Genomic DNA, 14,847 nt, shown 5'->3' with positions numbered 1-14,847 from the left:
TTCATTTATTTATAGAGCACATTTAAAAACAGTCACAAAACTGACCAAAGTGCTGTACATAAGAAAAGGTAAAAATAAAAAGACAGATTATAAAACATAAAAATAAGACAAGAGAAACGTCTAAAAAAATGATTAAAATGTAGCAGTAGAAAGGACTATTAAAGTAATATTAAAAAGCTGAGCTAAAAAGGTACGTTTAAGAAGTGATTTAAAAATAGATAATGATGGAGCCATTCTAATCTCAAGGGCCAAGGTGTTCCACAACCGAGGACCCACCACAGAGAAAGCTCTGTCCCCTCTGTTTCAGTCTGGACTGAGGAACTGAAAGAAGATTTTGATTACTTGATCTAACAGATCTCACGGAAGTGTAAAAATGAAACAGCTCTGAGAGATAGGATGGGGCTAGATTATGGAGGGATTTTTATATCAGTAAAAGCACTTTAAAATCCATTCTGAATTGGACAGGCAGCCAATGGAGACCTCTTAGAAGAGCGGTAATGTGGTCATATTTCCTGCTATTACCAATAAATCTAGCAGCAGCATTCTGGACCAACTAAAGGTAAAAAGTTAAAGATTTTGAAATGCCTCAGTAAAGTGCATTGCCGTAGTCTAACAGTGATGTAATAAAAGCGTGGACAGCCATCTCTAGTGTGATACGATTTAAGAAATGTTTGACCTTTGACAGCAAACGTAGTTGATAAAAACTGGAGCCAATAACCAAACTGATCTGTTAAGTCTAGTTTCAAAAACTCATCAAGAATGACACCCAGATTGCGGACAAAGGGGGATCTGAAGGCAGATAAGCAGCCCAGATCTAGGCAAGTGGCCTGAACGTTATCAGTAGGGCTGAAGACAATCACCTCTGTTTTATCCTCATTTAATGATAAAGAAGTTGTAGGATAGCCAGATTTTGATCTTATCTAAGCACCTTAGTAAGGTACTAAAATCGAGAGGGTCATTCCTCGTAATAGGTAAGTAAATCTGGGTGTCATCAGCATAGAAATGGAAAGACCCCATGACTTCTTAAAATGGCCCCTAGCGGAAGCATATATAATGAAAAAAGTGAGGGAGCCAAGACTGAGCCTTGAGGGAGACAAGTGAGATCAGCAAATGAGGATGAGAAGTTACCTAATTTAACTGAAAAATTTCTATCAGATAGAAAAGACTTAAACCACTTAAGGACTGTGCCTTTCAAGCCCACAACTGACGCTAATATGGACAGCAGAATAGAGTGATCAACAGTATTAAATGCTGCTGACAGAGAAGAACCAGGACCACAGAATCGCCAGAGTCAGTGAATGGGTTTAGGTGGTGAACTAAAGGATCCAACATTTACAGAAAAAGATCTCAACACCACAACGAATGGGTTTAGGTGGTGAAGTAAAGGATCCAACATTTACAGAAAAAGATCTCCCTTTTAGATATGAGGAGAACCACTGTAAGGCAAGGCCCTGAACCCCAACAACACACTCAAGTTACTTCAATAAAATGTTGGAAAATTCAGGCAAAAATACAGAAACAAAATACTTAAGTGAGTCAAGCTGAAGGAAACTGGAGCAGGAGATTGAAGATCTGAAGAGGAGAAACACTGAGCTGGAGCAGCTTTCACACACTGATGACCACATACATTTCCTACAGGTAACTGATCTCTATCTGAATAACATGACTATGGCCATGAGGACAGACTTGTTATCTTAATGTAAAATTGACATTGTAAGTGACCAATACTTTAACAGTAGGTATCATAATGAAACTATGCATTTAATGGCCATTAAGAAATAAAATGAAGGTGCTTTGAAGGTGACTAGCAGTGGCTAGCAGGATATCATTAAGTATTCTGAGGAGTACTTATCACCATTACTTTTATTAAGATTGTTCAATTAAAGTTATTGATTTGATATGTAATCAAGTTTGCTGCAGAATTGTCAACTAAAGTTTATGCAATATTTTTTAGTATTTTAATGATAATACAAAAGAAAAAAGTTGTTTGTGACCTCAGAAGAAACTTGGTTAAGTTTTTTTCATTGATTCCTCCACACCAGGGGTGTCAAACTCAATTCCTGGTGGGCCGAAGCCCTGCACAGTTCAGTTCCAACCCTGCTCCAACACACTTACCTGTAGGTTTCAAACAAGCCTGAAGGACTCAATTAGTTTGATCAGGTGTGTTTAATTAGGGTTAGGAACTAAACTGTGCAGAGCTGCGGCCCTTTCAGAACTGAGTTTGACACCTGTGCTCTTCACCATGCACAATTGTTCAGCTTTTTTATGTTCCTTGGTTTATTACTTTATTATTAGTCTTTGGTTGTACTATTTTCCCCTGGGTTTAGACGTGATCTGTCTTGTGCCTATAATGTTTTACAACAGTGAGTGAATAATAATATGAATGATTGGTTCGTTTGATTCAAAAAGTTTAAACTGCTTGAGGACTCTCAACCTAGCCACACAAACGCCAAACCAAAACAAACCTAAAATGAAGTAAAGTCAAGTCTGGATTCGAGCACTAGCCAAATGAACAGCGTATAGCTGTATAGCTATGATAGAAAATAGCACGTGATTCTTTGAAAACAACGCGGCGTCCGTGAAGAGTTTGTGACTAAAATATAAACGACTAAAATATAACTATGACTATAAATAAATTATTAAAGACTAAAATATTTTGTCTCAGTGTGCTATGTCATATCACTAAAGTTAAATCAACTGGTTATTCTTACCTGTCACCACGAAAGACTTAAGACTTCTGTTCTGACATTCTCTGATGACCAAGTTTTCGTGCCAATGTTGTTCAGGAATGCAGGGCCTCCTCTGTGCTTACTCTGTGTAACTGTCCATGGACGAAGATCCGAGCCAGTGGATTTGTGAGAAGGGATGGCATGGCCTTTAGCAAAATGCTTATTTCATTTTCCTCTAGTCATTTAACTGGATAATATCGGCAAAGGCACATTTTAATAATAATTTTCCCTTTGAATGTGGTATCTGTTCATAATTTTATACCAGCTTTTTAACTCTTCAAGTATTTAAAATTGTGAGCCGCTTCTTTAAACTCAGATTTGACACACAAGGTGTATGATGTTATCATGACCCCTGTTGGTAGACTTTATAACTACATCTGACGGTAAACACCATACTATTGTCTTTATCTGCTATATGTCATTCAATAACATCTGTGCATTCTGGCTGCAACATATCGATATTTTACCCCACCTCTAATAACAAGTGACCTTTACTGAGCGATCAAGTGTGACATGACTTAGTTTCTATTGTATGTTTTCGTATGAAGAAAGGTAAGCCCTGGCTAATTTTGGATAAATGACACTGTATGAAAAATAAGCTGCTTCATATTTAAGCTGCTTGTAAATATAAGGCTAAAATATTTTGTCTCAGTGTGCTATGTCATATCACTTAAGTTAAATCAACTGGTTATTCTTACCTGTGACCACGAAATGAGGCGCTTAAAAGACTTCTGCTCTGACATTCTCTGATCACCAAGTTTTCGTGCCAATGTTGTTCAGGAATGCAGGGCCTCCTCTGTGATTATTTAGAAATCCACCCAAATCATTAATGTTGTCTCAACACAAATCGATTAAGTTAACTTAACAAATTTAAGTGGTTTGAACATAAAACAATTAAGATGTCCCCCCCAAAAAATCTGAAGAATTGAGTTGTTTCAGCTCATTTTAAATAAGTAGTTTGAACAAGCATAAAATATTATGAGGCTAAAATAGTAACAATTCAATGTTGAGCACTGGCCTGGGAGCACTGGGAGATTCTGGCCTGCCACCCCCAACCCCTCGCCCACACCCTCACTTTTCATAAACATTGCAAATGCTGTCCCAGTCCACCACTGGCCGCTGCATAAAACATATGCCAGAACAGTTGGTGGTTCATTCCGTTGTTCCCCTGAAAAATAAGGGACTTTTGATTAACCCAACACACAAACATTAAATACTAGAGATCTAGTTTCTTTTAGAGACCCCCCCCCCCCCTGCAAAATTAAAGCTAAACTGAAAAACAGCACACAGACACGTCTTGAGCAAATCCATTTTGTTTTATTAAGTTTTTTTTTAAACTCATAACAGTAAGAGTCAATTCTAACAATAATAAATGTGCATAAAACAAGTCTTTTAGAATGCAGCACAATATCTTACAGCAACTATAAGCAAAGGGCAGGTGTAAGATTCCATGGAGGGCGTTAAGCATCCAAGCAAGTGCTTTCAGCAGGCAGGACCACCTATGGATTTTTTTGGGGCGTCCGGGACGGGACGGCCCACCAGCTTTTAGGCATTGAGTTAAGTGAAGGAAAAGTGATGCTTTGGTTTAATAGCTCTTGTGCAGCAACCTCAAATGAGTAAAACGCTGACCTCAGCGGAGGATTTGACAGTTACATTCATTTCATTTGTTGTTGTATTTATGTGTGTGTGTGTGTATTGTCGGTGTCCTTTCCCTGCTGAAGGCACATTACCATATAAGAAAGCAACTCTTCTGTCGTGTGTTAAGTGGACATCTTTTAGCATCTAGAGTCGGTCTGAAGGCCTTTTGTAATAACTGTACTGTACGGTTATACTCTGATGGGTTATCTGTGAACGGTGCCTCGGATATATCGATCGAGATACTTGATTTACACTATGCTGTGGTGATGATAGTTACTGTGAGAAATTAACTTATCTACGTACTTAATTATCTATTATGAGAGTTAATTTTTACTCGTCATGCAGTTATTTAAGTCCATCATAATATAACAAACACGCTGTTTTGTTGAAAGGTCTATTGGTAGGCTAAAGAAATCCCAATTTCCCACAGTGGAAATCATGACGAGGCGGAGTGTAATGCCAAATTCTCTCGGTACGTGTCGGTGTACTGTATATGCAGGCAACGCGGAGCTTTGTTTATTTTTTATTTTTTATTTATTTTTTGATGAATGTGATGGTCGGAAATGATAATAAAAGAGCTGTGCCGTATTTCTGCAAGCATCATCTGTTAGCTGGACTATTACTCTAATTCTTAAATTATCCTAAGAAAAATTTCTCATAGTTATAGAATCTTTTATTATTCAAAATAAGATCTCAATATTATACATGTTCCTTTTCTTTTCTTTATATTGACTATGTACAGAAGTGCAAAAAGTCAACCTTCGTCCCTTAAGTTATGGCTCTCTCTCTCTTTCTCTCTCTCTCTCTCTCTCTCTCGTATGCAGCTCGACCCTGTGACCTCCCTCTCCTTTGTTTTTAACATCTTTAAATATTCAGAAATCTCTAGAGACAAGTTGCTGCTCGTTTTGGCCTCGAGGGATGTTTTTTTTTTCCTTTTTGTTTTTTGAAATATTACAAGACGATTTTTATTTTAATTCTGAAATGCATACAGTAGAAAATAACTTCTTTCGCATGTACAATTGATACTTTAACCAGCTAATTGCACCCGCTTCAAATGTTAGCACTCGATTCAATGGGCGTTATCCGTGGTTATCAGCTGACAGATATAGCCAAGTAGGGGCCTTCTGCGCCTACTTGTAGGATCAGAAGGCTGGTATCATCCATACACATGGTTAATCAGCTATACTAATAGAGAAGACTCCAGATCCAGGACTGTTTAATTACTGTGACAGTTGGGGTTAGGGTCGGGGTAGGGGCAGTGGCGGATTTAACCAATAAGCAGGGTAAGCGAGGTAACCAATAAGTGATTAGGGTGCCAGGAAATTTGGGGCCCCCATAAATGCCTAGACATATAAATTAAACCTTTATATTATATATGACATTTATACAGTTAAAGTCAGAATTATTAGCCCCCCTTGATTTTATTTTGTACTTTAAATATTTCCCAAATGATGTTTAATAATCACAGCATTTCCTATAATATTTTTTCTTCTGGAGAAAGTCCTATTTGTTTTATTTCAGCTAGAATAAAAGCAGTTTTTAATTTTTTCAGGTAAAAATTTGCCCCTTTAAGCTATATATTTTTAAGATCGTCTACAAAACAAACCATCGTTATACAATAACTTGCCTAATTACCCTCACCTGCCTAGTTAACCTAATTAACCTAATTAAGCCTTTAAATGTCACTTTAAGCTGTATAGAAGTGTCTGAAAAATATCTATATTATTTACTGTCATCATGGCAAAGATGAAATAAATCAGTTATTAGAAATGAGTTATTAAAACTTTTATGTTTAGAAATGATGAAAAAAATCCACGCTTTGTTAAACAGAAATGGGGGAAAAAATAAACATGGGGGCTAATAATTTAGACTTCAACTGTACATGTACAGGTATAATGTATAACATATATAATGTTTTCAATCATGTTCTGTATGGTGAGGGTCTAACAAACAAAATGTTAACGTTAATAATTACATCTATGCAAAAATGCAGTCAAATCAGGTTAAGATTTAATTTTAAAAAGAAATAGTTTATTTATTATTGTTCATTTAAGGACACAAATAATTTAAAATGTAGAGATGCCATTAAAATAAAACGTAGAAAAGGAGAGGGAGAAACCACCGGTGTAAAAAAAAAAAGAAAATAAATAAAAGTACAAAGGGTGCATTTTAGGACTCTTGGGCCCCTTGGATGGAATTGCTTAGGGTCCCAATTTAATAAATCCACCCCTGTGTAGGGGTAGACATTAATAAAATACAATTAATGGGAAATGTAATCAATTTTATGAATAATTATCATGGTTAATCAGCTATACTAATAGTGAAGACTCCAGATCCAGATCTGTTTTTACATTACTGTAACGTTTGGGTTTAGCCAAAATGTGGAGCTCTATGCAGCTCTCACATGGCAGCCCATTGAAGCTAAGCAGGTCTGCGCCGGGTCAGTGCCTGGTTGGGAGACCACATAGGAAAACTAAGTTGCTGCCGGATGTGTTGTTAGTGAGATCAGCGGGGGATGCTCAACCTGCAATCCGAGTGTGTCCTATAGCCCCTGTTAAGTGAAGGGTACTCTATATTGCTCAGTAATGTCTTTCGGATGAGACATTAAACCAAGGTTGTTTAGAGGTTTAACCCCGGCATCCTGGCCAAATTTGCCCACTGGCCTTTGTCAATCATAGCTTTCGTATTGCTCTGAATCCATATCATAATTGGCTTCATCTGTGCGATCTGGCTGCTGTCAAGTCATCCAGGTAGATGCTGCACACTGGTGGTGGAAGAGGAGATTCCCCCCCAAAAAATGTTTGTAAAGCACTTTGAGTGTCCAGAAAAGACGTTAGATGTTAATAAAATACAACTAATGGGAAATTTAATAAATAATATAAATAATTCTTGTGGTTAGTCAGCTATACTAATAGAGAAGACTCCAGATCCAGATGTGTTTTTACATTACTGTGATGGTCGGGTTTAGAGTTGGGGTAGGGGTAGACATAATAAAATATTATCTATTGGAAATTTAATAAATAATATAAATAATTCTTGTTAACTTTCAGCAACAGCTGTATCTGATCTACAGCTGGTTAACCATGTGGGTGGATGATAACAGCCTTCTGAGCCCACCAGTATGCGCAGAAGGCCCCTACTGGCCCATATCTATCAGCTGATAACCACTGATAACGACCAATCAATCAAGTGATAACATTTGAATCAGCTGCTAATTGTATATGTGGACACAAAATACAGGGTTAAAATATCAACCTTACTATAGCTACAAATAAACTCTCTTTCTGTCGTTGTCACTCACTCACTCACTCTTTTTTTTAAGACAAGATAAAACATTTTGTTCAACGAAAACCAAAATTCTTTGAAATTTCAAACATTCTACGCTGAAAAACTAACATGAAGAATTAAGAATACACTACTCGCTAGACATGATGAACTTAAACATGATGTGAAAGTAAAAGTGACAGTAAGAAAAACAATAGTTCATTTCCTACATTCTAAAACAGTTCAAATACAAAAGAAAAACTAAATCTTTATATGCAAACAACACAATATATTTTCTAAACAAAGGCTTCGAAACATTAAGTGTAACATGATTAATTAATATACGCGTAAAATAAGAGTGAAGAGTAAAATCTCATCTGCTGTCATTGTTTGTTGTGATTGAGAGAATGTTTGTGTGGGTTCAAACACTGAAATATAAGGCTTTTAGTGAGGAAACGGCAATGGTGTGCATCCTTTCAAGTCTGTGCACCAAAACCAGGCTGAAATCCAGACTCAAGACCACCCTGAATTTTTTGAGAATCGGGCATCTACTCATTTCCTCTTGAGTCTGGTTGTGGCGCTAAAAACCCTTCACCGTAAAGACGTGAACGTCCTGGTTTGTACGTAAAATTAAACTAGCCTACACAAATGATTCGTCTTTCATGATCAGTATACCCAGTCAAAACATATTTAAATAAAAAATAATAATAATAATATTAAAAGAGAAAAGAAAGACTTTGGCACAAAGTAATGGTTAAAACACCTCTGTTATACAGCGGCCAAAAAAATTCATAAAAAAAAAAATTCAAAATCGAAATAGAGATCAACACAAATGAGAACTGAAGACGAACCCTGACCCAACACTAACCTTGTCTTTCCGTGAACCAATTCTCACAATCTGTAACCAAATACTCAAGCAGTGCTTTAAATTTTAGAGTCTTCGTACGGCGAAGACTGGAACGCTAAAATACGCTCTAAAGGACAACCTCCTTGGTGACATTCTCTCGATCAAGGCAATAGAAAGAAACAGGGCATCAGGAACAAGGCAACCCTGTTCTCAAAGGAGTCAAAAAGGCTTCATCGTTCTACAAGGCCTAATGGATGATCAAATAAAAATGGCACGTTTCATAAAAAACCCACACACTTGTGAAATTATGTATAAAAACAAGCGCTGTAAAAAACATTAATCTCTGGTAAACATAATAACACTGTTGATATAACACTCTAGATCGGTGTCTGGTATTCAGCCGGTGGTTACGGTACATAAAGCTTGCAAGAATGTGCTTTTTTTTAAAAAGGTCTCAGGTGATCGACCCAAAACATTCATCCGTCAATCTCCACTTCTTTTTTATCATACAATCTAGTTTGACTAGAAGCCAGAAAACGTGATTTAATTATTTCCGCTGGATGTTTTGTGCCGAGTCGACTTTTCGATTCACCTTTGTAAACCATCGGACGAATTTCGAGGACAGAAAAATCAAGGTGTGAATCACAAATCAAATAAAAAATAGCTCTTGGTCTACTAACATGCCAAAACGGTGTTCGGTCAGACATGAAAACAACTTTGTTTCCTACTGTACCTACTGGCTTTGGAGTTAAAAAAAAATCAGTCCTGTCTGACATGACAGTGTAGTTCAATCGAACTCTACACATCATGCAGAAGGATGGTCAGATTCACCTCGGTTAAAGCCTACTATCGCCAAATTCTAATCTTCGTTGTGTGTTCTAGCCAGCGCAGGTCTTGATGTTAAAATTTGAAAATTTGTTGGTTCGCCTTTTGTCCGGGACAACAGCACATTCTTTTGATCTGAGGGAGGAAAAGCACAGAAAAAGAACAGGTTTAGAACACGTTTAAATATTTCGAATGTTTTAGAAGTTCTTTTCCATACAGAACACCCCACGGTCTCCAATCCAGCCGCTAACACCGTGGCATAAAAGCGGTGACAGGACGCTACTCGAGAGGCCCTGGATTTCTGTGTTGTGTGTCAGTGAAATTGCCAATAGTATCTGGATGCAGCTTTTATGATGCAAACTGAGATTGCATCACTCAGCAATCCTTACATTTAAGGTTCATTGAAATGAGTATGATCTTTTAATTGATGTTAAATTGAGCTCCATCATGATTTGATGAGGTTAGCTACTAATGATAATGGACACTAATTTGAACTATAAAGGCAGACATAACTGTCCCCTCCACATAATGTCAGATTTGTTTATTATAGTTACATTTCTAATATATTTTTTAACATTTCTAAGTTTTCAGTGTAAAGCGGGAGGAAAATTGTTCGATTTAAGGGTGATTGCCAGGGCTGAGCAATATTCTGATGTGGCTATAGCTGTGAAAAAGCATTTGTGCAGGCACAGAAAAGATTTAACTTGGCTCTGTAACAGCAACAACTTCAGTCTGGATAAGCGTTTTTATTCTTGCACTAGTGCAGGGGTTCCCAAACTTTTCAGCCCGCAACCCACAAAATAACAACTCCAGAGACTTGCAACCCCCAATATGCTTTTAGGTGGTTATAAATATACTAATCTTGCATGCAACAGCACACACACACACAGACTAATAGGCCCAAGTCTATTCTTCATTTAATTTTAGAGAACATCACTCTGAGAGATTCCTCCATATTCCGTCATGGCCTTTATTTTTAATGTATGTGAGTGCTGTAAAGGTGTCAGAAAGTTTAACCTGATGCCATAAAATCAATCTGCTGCATCTGACGCTATTGCTGTGTCTTTGATATAAGTTATCACCCTAGGGGTCGCAATCCAATGGAAAAAAAAATTATTGAAAGGCTGAAGGATATTTATTTGCATGTTTTTTTAATGTAACTATTAACTACTATTTTTTGTCTTCTGTAGGTTATGAATAGTAATGAATTAGATTTTTGGAAATCACCAAGTGACCCCCCGTCATTGTTGGGAATCACTGCACTAGTGTAAACGTGCAGTGTTGAGTGTAATGGCAAACTTTATCCTGCATTGGATCTTTAAACAGAATTGCAAACAGGCACAGAGCAGCCTTAATTCATGCGCGCGAACATGGTCACTACAACTGTTTAAAAAAGAACTTCAGAACACCCCAAATGGGTCATTTAAATTCCTTAAAATGTCCTTGGAAAGTTTGCTTTTCAGAAAGTTCTTTTCAAAATCATTTGCAAACAAAAATCCTCACAAAAAAGCATAATAAAAGTGGTCCATATGGCATAATCAGATTGAACTTAAACTGCGTCAAAGTCCTTTTTTATTATTTTTTTGTGGTATTTTATTTTTTTAAGCTTAACATGTTATTAGAAACTGCAGTTGTATGGAAAATAACTTTATCTGCATTTTCATTTTATGTTCTATGTAAAAAAAATTACCACAAAGTGGTTTGGAATGAGATAAGAGTCAATGAGAGAGAATCATGACCCAAATTGGGTGCGCTTTTGCTTTAAATCCAACATTAAACTTTGAATTTCTCAGGCAGACAGAAGACAAATCCAGGAAAATCTCACTGAAAATCACTCACTGTTGTGGACTGGAACTACATCTGCGTCAAGTACTTGTGACTAGTCAGATGCTCCGCAGATATTATTGGAATCTGGAGATGAAAAGAGAGAAATGCATGAAACAAGATTTTCCTCGGGACCTTTATTTTGGCCAAAATCAGATCGAAGACTAAAATATTCTCCCTCACCCTCAATCCCTCCCCATGACAGTTAAGAAGAGAATGAGCCAAACAACACACAATTAAGAAATGCCATTGAGGAAAACCATTGCTTATTAGTACAACTCTTTCTCGAGTGCGGTAGGGACAAGTCAGTGTATCCTCATGCACATTCCATTTGTTTCCAACTTGCTGACCTCCACTTTTAATTTCAGAAACTGAAGGTATTTGTAAAGTCCCTGCTAATATTATGATTCTTGAAGGAACTTGGAAATATTTATATACTTTAGATCAGACTATTCTTTAATGGCGACCTGTTACAATGGTTTTATTGATCATACACTGTCAAAAGCGATTAGTCACTTTACATAAAGACAGAAAACAAATTGAACAATCTAATTTGTATAATTATGCACATAGTTTATTTACTTATTCATTTTAAGGCAACAGGTTATCAATTTTTAAGTAGTCAACTAAAAGCTTTTTATAGTGTATGAGCAGAATTCAAATATAAATCTATGAGGAAAAAACACTGGAAAATTCTCAGTTGCTCTGGATTTAAAATGTATAGTTCTGTGTCTGAATAAAATATCATTTTTGTTTTATTCTGCAAACTACTGATTCTATTTATCTCACATTTATAATACAAATTCTGTTATTTGGAGCATTAAATGACAGTTAGTCAAAACATAATAAGGTGGCATGTTTTCTAATATTAAATAATATATTTTAGGAAACCTAATACAAATGTTTAACTTCAGATGAGTTAAGAAAACAACATTTGGTGGAATAACCACTGATTTTCAAATAAACAAAGGAAAACATTTGTTTTTTAACCAATTTTCAGTAAAAAGATAAGAAAAAAATTAAATTGAGTTCATTTAAACTTAATCGCATTGAAAATAAAGTTTAATTTAAATATATGTGTGTATTATTTTTACAGTATGTGTGTGCCAAACTATACAAAAAGTTTATATAGATATTTAAATTTATATTTAATTTGTATTTACACGTACACACACACACACACACACACACACACACACACACACACACACACACACACACACACACACAAACATATATATATATATATATATATATATATATATATATATATATATATATATATATATATATATATATAATCAAAATATAAATATAAATAAAAATTATCAAATTTACGTGTGTACATTTTTATATAGGTAATAAATATATTATGCAATTAATCTTAGGGAGCACCCCATTTTTTATCATGCCAATATAGAATTAAACAAACATAAACAATTTACTCAAACACATCCCTAATAAGAATTCTGAAGTGGTCTATTATTCAAATGCAATATATAGCAGGACAAGAAAATGAAGCAAAGGAAATTAATATATATATATATAATAGTGTAAAGTGCCAGAAAAGGTACCGAAAAGGTACCTAAAGCAAAAAATCGAATGGAAAAACAACCTCATACATACCAATTGCATGTATTCGTTGGTAGTCAGCTTTGATAGAGAAGAGTCCTCAAAATAAAAAAGGACAAAAAAACAATATTAAAATGCGATGTATATCATCAATAGAGCAACAAATACTAGAAACAACCCTATTTACTATATATATATATATATATATATATATATATATATATATATATATATATATATATATATATATACAGTTGAAGTCAGAATTATTAGCCCCCCTGTTAATTTTTTCCCCAATTTCTTTTTAATGGAGGCAAGATTTTTTTTTCAACACATTTCTAAACATAATAGTTTGAAAAACTCATTTCTAAAAACTGATTGATTTTATCTTTGCCATGATGACAGTACATAATAATTTGACTAGATATTTTTCAAGAACCTTCTATACATTAACTAGGTTAATTAGGTTAAATAAACATGTTAGTGTTTGTTCTGTAGACTATCGAAAAAAAAATAGCTTAAAGGGGCTAATAATTTAGACCTTAAAAGGGTTTTTAAAAAATTAAAAACTGCTTTTATTTTGGTAAAAATAAAACAAATAAGACTTTCTCTAGAAGAAAAAAAATATTATCAGACATGCTGTGAAAATGTCGTTGCTCTGTTAAACTTCATTTGGGAAATATATATATAAAAAAAAAAAATCAAAGGGGGGCTAATACTTTTGACTTAATAATATTTAAATAAATAACTATATAAATATTGACTAGCGCTGGGCAAAGATTAATTGTGATTAATTACATCCAACATAAAAGTTTGCTTTGCCATAATATATGTGTGTTTATTACAGTATATATACACATACAAGGAAACAAAACTATTGTATTACATTGATATTTAAATGCGTGTATAATTTGTATCATATAAAATATATGCGGATAGCAGGGGTTCTCAAACTCGGTCCTGGAGGTCTGCTATCCTGCAGATTTTAGCTCACATCTGGGCTAGCTAATCAGCTCTTACTAGCTCTATCCTTACAGGTGTGTTGAGGCAATTTGGAGCTAAAATCTGCAGGACACCGGATCTGCAGGATGGAGTTTAAGAACCCCTGATATACATATATTTTATATCTAAATGTAAACCAACATTTTTTTAAATATTTGCATGCATTTACATTCACAAAATAAATATACACAGTGCACACACTTAAATTATGTCAAAACTAAATTTTGGATGCGATAAATCATGATTAATTTTTGGCCAGAACTAATATTTACATTTACTTACTGTAATCTATATTAAATCAAATAGTCCATTCTATAGTTTGAGGAAAAATCAACATTTGTCATATTGTTTGAAATATCATAAAATAAACGTTTAAAAAACCCGTGTAGTCCAACAAGGGGGAGAGAGATCACTTTGAAACAACTAAAAAGACCCCCAGCACTCAGAAACATCCCTCAGACAGAAAGAGAGAGAGAGAGAGAGAGAGAGAGAGAGAGAGAGTGTGCAGTGTGTGTGTGTGAGAGAGAGAGAGATAGAGAGAAAAAGCCATAAAAGAGCAAACCTGATTGGCTGATGCAGATGCGAAGGGAACACTTGTGGCAGATGTGGTTGCTGCAGACACAGCGGCCGGGGAAGCGCCGTGCATCATGGGAACTTTTTCAGAGGGAAAATGGTATAAGCACACGTACAGGGAGTGTGGCCAACAGATGCACAAACATGATGAGTGAGGGACACAGAGGGGCATGGAAAGAAAAAGTGAGCATCGAAAAGGTGACATCAGCAAAACGGCCAACCAAAAACAAAGAGAGAGAGATCGCTCTAAAGAAGACACAGGGGCAGGTAAAGTGTCATATGAGGCAACACATCAAGAGCTACAAGGAGAGGGAAACAAAGGCATGGCATCTCATCAACTTGTTTGGCATTTCGGTTTCAGCTTCCATATGCTGCATTATATTTAACCCTGCTGGTACAGTGGCTTTTGTTACTGTATCTGAGCCACAAACAACTGCAGTGAGGAAAAGTGCGAGGAATTAAAGGGACCGTTCACCCAGTAAAATGACAATTCTGCCATTGTTTATTCAGTCGCATGCTGAATTATTAGCCCTCCTGGATATTTTCTCTATTTTCTGTTTAACTGAAAGAAGT

The 14,847-nt window shown here is 35.6% G+C and overlaps 1 protein-coding gene across 2 annotated transcripts in view; it reads right to left on the bottom strand.

The window, feature by feature from the left end:
- mbnl1 (muscleblind-like splicing regulator 1) overlaps positions 1-14,847 on the bottom strand; it is a gene marked incomplete at both ends in the record, with an annotated part of 85,031 nt that continues 70,184 nt past the window's right edge. The window contains 5 exon segments of one of the 2 annotated variants that reach the window (NM_001100050.3): positions 4,027-6,399; positions 6,611-9,438; positions 11,143-11,214; positions 12,754-12,798; positions 14,264-14,355. In NM_001100050.3, the coding sequence (NP_001093520.3) occupies positions 11,158-11,214; positions 12,754-12,798; positions 14,264-14,355 (194 nt within the window). 2 annotated transcript variants of the gene reach the window in all.

Source organism: Danio rerio, chromosome 2 (genome assembly GCF_049306965.1).
Source record: "Danio rerio strain Tuebingen ecotype United States chromosome 2, GRCz12tu, whole genome shotgun sequence".
NCBI lineage: Eukaryota > Metazoa > Chordata > Actinopteri > Cypriniformes > Danionidae > Danio > Danio rerio.
Note: the sequence above shows the minus strand (reverse complement) of the source record. Positions and strands in the feature narration are given on the sequence as shown.